This window comes from Athene cunicularia (assembly GCF_003259725.1).
Source record: "Athene cunicularia isolate RWA chromosome 14 unlocalized genomic scaffold, athCun1 chr14_part1, whole genome shotgun sequence".
Lineage (NCBI taxonomy): Eukaryota > Metazoa > Chordata > Aves > Strigiformes > Strigidae > Athene > Athene cunicularia.
The window spans coordinates 14,579,156-14,587,998 of NW_020799118.1; the positions used below are offsets into that span (position 1 = coordinate 14,579,156).

Below are 8,843 nucleotides of genomic sequence, written 5' to 3' on the forward strand. Positions count from 1 at the left end.
GCCACCGCTCCGCCCGGCCGTTGCGGCGGCTGATCACGGGAACCAGGCTGGAGCAGCTTTGCAATTTCTTTAAATAAAGCTCTTATTAGTGCTTAATTTTCCACTTTTGTGGGCACAACGGCCAGTGACATTCGTCCCCTTCCACTTTTTCACGGTTTAATTGACTGAGCCATTAGAGGTGCGGAGAGTGCCTGGCTGCGTGGAGGATGCTGCTGAACCAGATGGGAAATGGGGCCAGGGCTGGGCAAGACATCAGTGTGCGGATGGTGCCCACCACCCACCCCAAATCACCCCCGGATAGATGAGTTACTGTCAAAAAGCCTTGTGGAGGTTCTGGCAAACTGATGTTGGGGCACGTCGGTCCAGAAGGCCAGTACCCAGGTGGCCACGACAGCGCTGGCCGCTGCAGGGCGAGACCCGTGGCTGCACTGGGATGTGCAGCTGCAGCCACGAGCGAGTGTCTGTGCAGAGTCAAAGATGGAGGGAGCCAGGTGAACTCCAAACACAGACCAAGCTCCTCCCTGATGCCCTCTGCCCACCCTGTGCTGGCCCATGACCCCTGAGTTGGAGCCCAAGGATTTCCTCCGTAGCCCCTAACCCCTTCGGCAGCCCCCAACTCCCTTCACAGCCACCAACTCTCTCAGCAGCCCCCCACCCCCTCTGCAGCTCCCAATCCTCTCCACAGCCCCCAGTTTCCAGGCTGACCCCCCCTCAGGGACGGCAGGGTCCATCTCCTCTCCCCACCCCCACTTTGCAATCCAGGACATTTGGGTTACCAGCGCGAAACGCCGTCTAATCTGCCCTCTAATCCCGCAGCCTGGCGCTGTGCGGCTGCATGGGGGGCCTGAGCCGCGGCGGGGCTCCCTGGGCTGGGGGCTGGGGCTGCGCTTCCGCATGTGCCCGGGGGGCCCCTGCAGGTCGGGGGCTTCCCTCACATCAGCCATCACTTGATAACGAACACAGCTCCTCAACAAAGGTCCCTTTGTGCCTCTCGGCTCTCTCCTGCTGGGCTCTTGCACCCAGTGCCAGCACCCAGGGACACCACACGGCCACAGGACGGGGCAGCCCCTGCCCGGACAGCCTCACCGGGCACCGGGACCTTTGTGACTGAGCCGGGGCATGGGGCAGCAGGGCAGTGCGGGGCTGAAGAGGGTGCCCAGCCGCTGTCCCTCCTCCCCTGGCTGAGCTAGGCTCTTGCGGAAGGAGCTCCAGACCGACTCGCGTCTCTGCGGCTCCCTCCGGGCTCTTGCCAAGTCGGGTTGGTCTTTGCAAAGCAGAAAAATGTGCAGAGAAATGTCCCTGTTGCTGCCCTGCATACGCTGAGCTGAAAATGGTGCCCTGAACAGCCAGAGGGGCACGGGGGGGTTGGTTTTGCCTCACCACCACCACTGAGACGGGCAGAGCAGAGGAACAGGCACGTAGCAAATCCTCCGAGGCAGCACCGGTGTCCCCCACAGTCCCCCGCCACGGCTGCCATCCCGAGGGCTGGGGCTGGGGAGCCTGGCGGAGGCCAGACGGGCCTGGGAGGGCGCAGGATCCCCAGTGCTGCATTAACGGAGAGGAAGGGAGATGAAAGCAGCATCTGGAGGACGGCACTTTCCCTGCGCTCGCCCCCCTCCCAGCGACTGGGGGCTGACACGGGGTCGGGGTGCTGGTGGGAGCCTGGCAGGGGCCCCCCACATCCCCCTGAGCACTGCCCCATGCCGGGTGCCAGCCCTCACCCGGTGGCAAGCGGCACCCAGCACCCACACTGAACTGGCTGCGGCCCCACAGGGAGGACACGGCCACCCTTGAGGCCAGCACGTGGTGTCACCATGGGCCTGGTTGACACCACGGGGCAGGGGCTGCCCTCTCCCTGCCTTCTGTCACGGCTCTACCCTGTGGCTGCCCCAGGACAGACCTCAGCCCCCCACACTGGCCCCCCAGCTCCCCCTCGCCTGCACAAGGAGAGGGGGGCAGAGCCGTGACCCCTCCAGCACCCAGCAGCATCTAGGAAAATACTTTATTGTGGAAGTGGGATGTGCAGGAGCTCTGTACGGTACAAGCCAACAGCAGCGACACAGTCACCAGCACACGGACACGCGATATCAGCACCCAAAGCCCAGCCCAGGGGGGCAGTGGGAGCCGGAGGTGGGGGGCCACAGCCACTACATCACCTTGGGCCTGGCGTTGAGGCGGATGATGGCCTGGTAGTCCCGCACCAGGTCCCGCAGCTGGTCCAAGTAGGGGTTGATGTTCTCCTCCAGCCATTCCTCCACTGTGTCGGGGAAGTAGACCCTCTCCAGGTGGGCACGCAGGTCATGGACGAAACTCTCCCAGTCCTCATGGAGCCTGGTGGGGGGAGAGCAGGGGGTGGTCCAGCTTGCTCCTGCGAGGAACCTCAGTGCCGAGCTCAGGACCTTCCCCAGCCCCACACAGGCAGCCGGGGGGGCTCCCAGCCCCTAGCACCACGTACTTCAGCACCTTGCTGCCAAAGCTCTCCAAGTTGCGGGGGTTGCCGAACTGGCGCTTGCGGTGATAGGGACTGAACCAGCCCTTGATGGCGCTTGGGAAGCAGAAGGGGAGTGGGAGACGTGGGGGCCACCCAGGGACAGGGACCTGCACACCAGGCAGGTCCCCTCCCATGCAAAAACTCTTGTGCTCCAGCCCCGTGGCCAGAACTGGCCTCCCGCCGCCCGTTACCTCTCCTCCTCCAGTGCCTTAAGGATGCTCTCCTTCAGGTGGCTATTGACCTGCTCGACCATGTGGTAGATCTCCACGCCGGGGAAGGCTCCTCTGCCTTCACTGGGGAAAGGGAGGAGGAGGAGAAGGTGTGTGTCCAACACGTGGGGTGCACAGGCCACGCTGGGGGTCTGGGGTGGGGGAACGCCAGCACCCCGCATGGCTGGAGGATGCCCGTCCTCACCCCAGGTGGGTCTGGGACTGGGGTATTTGGGTAACCGACCCTCCCACTCCCCTTCTGTCCATCCCTCCTGATGCAATGGGTCCCAGGCTATGCCACAACCATGGCCAGGCTGTGCCACGCACCACGTGCTCTGCTCCAGCTGCATGCTCTGGAAACCCAACGTGTCCAGGACCTTCCTCTTCGTCTCTTCTGTGAAACCACCTGGAGAGGGCAAGGAGAGGGGCAGAAGGGCCCGGGGCCACCCTGAGGGTGGAGGAGATGGGGGATGAGCCCGGCCGTGCAGGCTGGCCCGGTGCTGGCAGCAGGGCGGTGGTGGCTCACCATTCACCAGGGTCTGGAGGCAGATGGCCAGCGAGGGGATGCCAACGGGCAGCAGCTCGCAGAGCACTGAATAGTGATCGTACCTGCGGAGCAGGGCCAGCTGTGCCATCGCCACTGGCGGGGCTGTGCGGGTGCTGGGGAGGACAGGGGTCCCGCTGTCCCTCACCTCTGCCAGCCGGTGAGGACGATGCCCTGGCAGCGCAGCGGGGCCAGCCGCGGCAGCGCCTGCATCACCTTCAGCCAGCTCAGGTGGTTTTTCAGGTGGTAGCTCAGGGGGGGCCAGCTCTGTGCTGGTCCCGTTGTGCCCTTGAAGGCGCTGGCAAACCACACCGCATCGAAGCCGCTCTCTGCGTACTTGGCAAGGAACGGCCCTGCAGTGGGACAGGCACAAGCCACCAGTGCTACCATCCCCCCCGAGAGGAGGCTCAGGGAGGGGTGTGTGTCCCCGCCAGCCCCGGGAGCCTGGCACCGCTGCCTTACCGATCTGCTCAGCCTCAAAGTCAGGTGCATAGAACCACACCACAGGTGAGACGTGCTTTGCTATCCCAGACTCTGCGGGGGGAGCAGGGATGGGGACATGGGTGCCAGTGCCTATGGTAGGAGACCAGGGCGGCCCTGCGGCCCTCCGAGTCCCCCGGCTTGGGTGCCACCGCTGCTGCCCCCGTCCTCTCACCCCGCAGGGCTCCCGCGCTGATTTTCCTCAGCATGTCGTCCCACATGAGCGCCCGCAGCCCCCAGTACTGTGCAGCGATGAAGCCCAGCACCTCCTTGATGTGCTTCAGGTACATGGTCCCCGTGTCGCCCTTGTTGTGGCTCATCCAGTTCTTAGAGTCCATCCCCTCCCCGAGATGGAAGACCTGGGGTTGGGGAGGGGGAAGGGGGATGTTCAGCCCCCCTGGGAACACATCTGGTGCCTAGGGCGAGGGCTGGGGTCCCTGCACGGCCTGTTGCCCACCTCATCTGCGCCAATGTGGATCCAGGTGGAGCGCCTGTGCTTCTCCATCACCTGCGACAAGATGCTCTTGAGCAGGGCCAGGGTGTCGGGGACGTGGGGGTTGAAGCTGTTGGGGAAGCGCTCGACCTCCCGCAGGTGCTGGTATTTCTCGTGCTTGAGGATGAACTGCGTGGGAAGGAGATGTTGGGAGGGGAAGGTTCCTCCTGGATGATGTGGGATGAGGGGGATCGGGACCCCCTACCTCCACGTGCCCAAAGGTCTGCACCAGGGGAACCACCTCCAGCTTGTGGAGCTCTGCCAGCTGCTGGATCCGCTCGATGTCCTCCTCGCTGGGAGGGCAGGGACAGGCTCACCAGGGGATGCGAGGGCAGAGGGCAGAGTGTGAGGGCACTCTGTCCTCCTCCTCCTCCTCCTCCAGCAACCTGCCCTACATGGCCCCAGCCACCCCATGCCTGTGTGGACTTTATTATAGGGACACAAATATTGACCTGGCAGGGCAGGAAGCCATTTGGCCGGTGGCACAGCCCAGTGCTCTGACAACAGTTATCATGGGCACGGGTCCAGGCGGGTCACACACACCCCCTGGCACACCAGGACAGCGCCCCCCAGCCACCTCATCACACAGCCCCAGCTCACCTGTAAGCGTACGGGGACCTGAGGATTTCCAGCTCCCCCTTGAAGGGGAACATGTCCTCGTACTCGATGAGGATGCCATTGGCTCCCAGCTGGGACAGGAGGGGGAACACCTGCGGGGTGGGCAGGGTGTGCTCAGCTGGCAGGGACAGCACAGGTTGAGCCTCGGCATGTCCCTCCCCAGCAACTCTCACCAGTCCCCAGGACACCCTCACCTGCTCCAGGTAGGAGACCCTGGGTGCAGCTCCCTTGAGGTCCAGGTGGACCAACCTCATCTCGGTGGCACTGACGTCCCGGGGGACCTGCTGCCCAGGCTCTTGCCTCAGGGCCGTTATCTTTGCCGCAGGGACCTCCAGAGCCTGGCTCTGGGGACCGGTGTCCTGGCCAGTGTCACCTGCATCCCCCCAGAACTCGCTGTCCTTGCTGACGTGCTTGTGCAGCTCCAGGGTAAAGCTGCAGGGAGCACAGCAGGGCTGGGGGTGCTGTGGGCACTCGCTGCCCCCCAGCACCAGGCCCTCACGTGGGCATCCCCCAGGGTGTCCCCAGGAGGGGTCTGCGGGGACCCTGAGGCTGCTGGGCTCCTGCTGCCAACTCACCTGTCACGGAAGAAGAACTTGATGCCAGCCAAGGCCACGAGCAGCAGCACGACGAGGCGCAGCAGGTTCAGCCTGTGGCTCCGCTGGAAGGCCATCCCTGGGGAGCACACACACATGCCCCAGGCTGCGCGGTGGCACCCCGAGGGACCCTTGATACAGGTGATCCCGTGCAGCCCCACGGAGCATGCCCTGCTCCTCCAACCCCCTGGCACGAGACCCGGCCAAAGGAGACATGGGGCACACCCATCCTGCCACCCTGCTACCCATCAGGGACGTGCACAGCGGGGGTCCGTGTCCCTCCTACCTTGTGTGCCTGAGCACAGGAGCCAGTGGCCGGACCTGCTTTTCCCTCTGCCCGCAAGGGCACACACTCCTCGGGCTCCGCCAGCGCCGGAGCAAACAAGGCAGTGGCTGCAGAGCAGGTCCCCGCTGGGGGATCCCCTCGAGCCGCTGTGTCACCTCCAAGGCGAGGGCTGTGTCACGGGGTGGCTGGGCAGGGTGGCATCACGGGTGAAGCCGGGGCTGGCCAGGCACAGGAGGCAACACCCCTGAGGATGGAGGAGAAGCAGTTGGGGACCACCTGGTCACACACCGGGACTGGGCTGCTCTAGGGACAGGCACTGGCACAGCCAGCATGATGGCAGCAGCCCATACCCCCACCCGGCACCCGCAGCAATGCTCAGGGAGGTGAGTGCCACGGAGGGAAAGGGGCACAAGCTGCTTCACCCACTGAAAAACAACCTTGGAGCAGGGAAGGAGCCCAGCGGGGTCTGGCCACCCTGGATCGGAGCCCAGCAAGCTGCAAACTGATGTTTGATCCCTCACAGGGGGGCTGGGCTGGTTAAACCAATGTTTGATCTCTTGCAGGACGTGTAGGAGAAGCCACGTGGGGTGCAGGGAACGTGTCAAAGAATCATCACAACTAAGATTAATAAAATTCATTTGAAGTCTTTTTTTCCTAATACAATTTTGAGAATCCCCATCCTGAGACGGGGATCAACCAATTTCGATGAAAGGCAGCCCAAACCAAAGGCAGTCTCTGCAGGGCAGGAGGTGGCAGGTGCCCCTTCTCTGCCCCCCCGCCCCCCCTGGTCACAGCTTGAGGGGTTGCACAGAGATTTGTCTCTCTCGGGGGACACCACAAGCCCCGACATCAAGACCCACAGTAGCGTCCTGTGCAGCCGGCTGCGACAGGAGACACTCGGCCAGGCTGGGCACAGCACCAGGGTCACTGCCACGAGGTGGGGGGGGGGGCACTGCCGCGATGAGAGAACACTGCTCCTGTGAGCCCCGAGGAGCAACACCAAGTGCACCTCGTGTCCCCCACTCTGGCAGCCCCCTCGCTGCAGCCCCTCCTCACCCGCAGTGCTGCTCCCAGGTGACGAGGGACCCGTGGTGACACCCCGCACCCCGCTGCGGGCAGCACGTCTCACATGATATCCCCGGCACAACAGGCAGGAGGAAGCACAAATCCTCCTGGAAGCACACAAGAAGCACTAGCATAATTTCAGCTCTTTCCCCCCACTTTTTCACCAGTTCTGGTATGTGTGGTGAGGTGGGGATGGGGCAGAGCATCAACACCCCCAGCCCGGCAGCCGCCACCAGCCCGTTCGGTGAGTTGCCACCCAAACACACTGAAATTCAGGGTTAAATTCAGCGTTGCCAGATTTGGGAGCTGAAACGCAGATTTTGGCGGCTGCAGGTGCACAAGCGGCTCAGCTGATTGCAAGGGTTTTGTTTGTTGCCAGAGCAGTGGCACCAGGGGAGAGCGGCGCTGAGCCGCCCCGCGCCTCCGGCTCTGAATTAGCCCTCTTTCTAGATCCAGCCCTAATCCCTCCCGACACGTTCCTCCTGCTGCGGGACACAGGGTAGCCGGGAGACCCCCCCCCCGGCACATCCTGCAGAGCCAGTGCGGTCAGGCCACGGTGTGGGGCAGGGCAGCATCCCAGCTCCATCCCCATCACCCTGTACCCACGGGTCATCCCGTGCTCATGTGTGGGAGGCAGGGCAGGAGCCTGTTTTGGGGACAAGAGCCTGTTTTTGGGGCAGGCTGTGCCTGTGCTGTCCCCTGCTGCATGGACAAGATGCCTCGTGCTCAGCAGGGGACAAACTCTGCACCCCACTCCCTGCCCTGCCCGTCCCCACTGCGGTTCCATCCTGCCCGGCTCTGGATGCTCCAGGGATGTGCCAAGCTGGGGACAGCTGCCAGCCCAGGGCTCACCTCTGCTGGGTGCACAGAAAAAAAAAGGGGGGGGGGGGGGCCGGGGGGGGGGGGGGGTCCACAACCCCCAGTCACAGGGCAGGTGGGCACAGGGAGCCTAGCACCCAGGAAGGCCATAAATATGCAAAGTGCTAATCACGCTGTCATGGGAACACAGCGCCTGATCGGAAGAGGGATAAATATTTAGACAGACGCTGTCAGCTCGCCAAGATTTGGCGTTTTTAATATATGTTATCTTGTTTAAATAGAAAACAGGTTTCCAGGATTTGAGCCTCCCTGGCACAGCCCAGGCAGGATGGGCGCACGCCGGTGGTGGGGTACAGCGCCAAGGGGTGACGGGGGGAGCCCTGACTCCGCATCCCTGTGCCAGTGGGAGATCCCGTGGCAGCGAGGGCTCAGCTGATTGATGCCGCCCCCCTGACCCGGCAGCTCGCCGCTAGCGCCTGCTATATTTATTAACGTGGCATCTTCCTCTGCCAACCCTTCAGGGACAGCGCTGGCATCGTCCCTGGGAGGCTCGGGAGAGCTCACGGCTCCTCGCAACCGGCCAGCCTGCCTCAGTGCTCTTGGCAGCTGTGGGTCGAGGGGGGGGCTGGACCCTCGCCCCCACTCCACGCACCCCACGGGAGTTTTGCTCCCAGAAACCAGCTCCCCTCTTACCTTCCAAGCTCGGAGGAGAGAAGAATGGAATCAAACCCAAACCTGAGCCGAGTGGCCCTGGGGTGGCAGCGAGGGTTGCAGGTGCCACCGCAGGGTTTGGGTGCCGCTCGGTTGCCCACCGCCCCGTTCCCCAGCCACGGTCGTGCCAAACCCTCGCTCCTGTCGGTGCAGCCGTGGGAAGCGTGACGCTGCTCCAGGCACATTCGTGTTCAGACGCTTCCAGAGCCTTCCTCGGTCAGCCCGGCCGTCGCCGTCCCTCGCACTCAGCCTGTGACACCCCCACGCTGCCCCTCGCCAGAGGCCACGGCGCTGCAGCCCCACGGCCGGGGGGGGTTCCTGCGTGGGGAGGCTGCGGACCCTCCACTCGCCCCCCTCGCGGGGCTACAGTCCCCCGGGGTGCAACCTGCACCCCACAAACCTGGGGCATCCTACGTCCCCCTGTGTCCCTTGCTACCCCTCGGGCACCCCCACGTCCCACGGGACGCTGCAGGCAGCCCCTACGGCCCCGATTCCCACTGCAGTACCGGGAATCCCTGCAGTACCGGGCATCCC

General features: G+C 64.0%; 1 protein-coding gene across 8 annotated transcripts; it reads right to left on the bottom strand.

Moving 5' to 3' along the window:
- Positions 1 to 1,995: 1,995 nt before the first annotated feature.
- Positions 1,996 to 8,310, bottom strand: LOC113485892 (hexosaminidase D-like). Of its 8 annotated transcripts, none has more exons than XM_026859324.1 (14): positions 8,292 to 8,310; positions 5,715 to 5,958; positions 5,411 to 5,507; positions 5,030 to 5,267; positions 4,818 to 4,927; positions 4,423 to 4,510; positions 4,182 to 4,346; positions 3,900 to 4,083; positions 3,707 to 3,778; positions 3,393 to 3,597; positions 3,028 to 3,309; positions 2,683 to 2,784; positions 2,456 to 2,545; positions 1,996 to 2,331 (listed from the first exon to the last, which is right to left on the bottom strand). In XM_026859324.1, exons 3-14 carry the CDS (start codon positions 5,503 to 5,505, stop codon positions 2,148 to 2,150), a joined length of 1,815 nt encoding a protein of 604 aa, XP_026715125.1. In that variant the 5' UTR covers positions 5,506 to 5,507; positions 5,715 to 5,958; positions 8,292 to 8,310; the 3' UTR covers positions 1,996 to 2,147. The 8 variants fall into 8 exon arrangements, with proteins under 8 accessions (XP_026715125.1, XP_026715123.1, XP_026715126.1 ...); XM_026859322.1 differs by lacking the exon at positions 8,292 to 8,310 and adding an exon at positions 6,152 to 6,704; XM_026859325.1 differs by lacking the exons at positions 5,715 to 5,958; positions 8,292 to 8,310 and adding an exon at positions 6,724 to 6,730.
- Positions 8,311 to 8,843: the final 533 nt, after the last annotated feature.

Bases quoted from the DNA above. Each gene is read 5' to 3' on its own strand.
- LOC113485892 (XM_026859321.1), bottom strand. From the start codon at position 5,526: ATGTGTGTGTGCTCCCCAGGGATGGCCTTCCAGCGGAGCCACAGGCTG. The intron at 4,511-4,817 runs GTGAGCTGGGGC...CTGCCCTCCCAG, and splicing joins AGGTCCCCGTACGCTTACAG to CGAGGAGGACATCGAGCGGA. The intron at 2,332-2,455 runs GTACGTGGTGCT...TCCCCCCACCAG, and splicing joins TTTGGCAGCAAGGTGCTGAA to GCTCCATGAGGACTGGGAGA.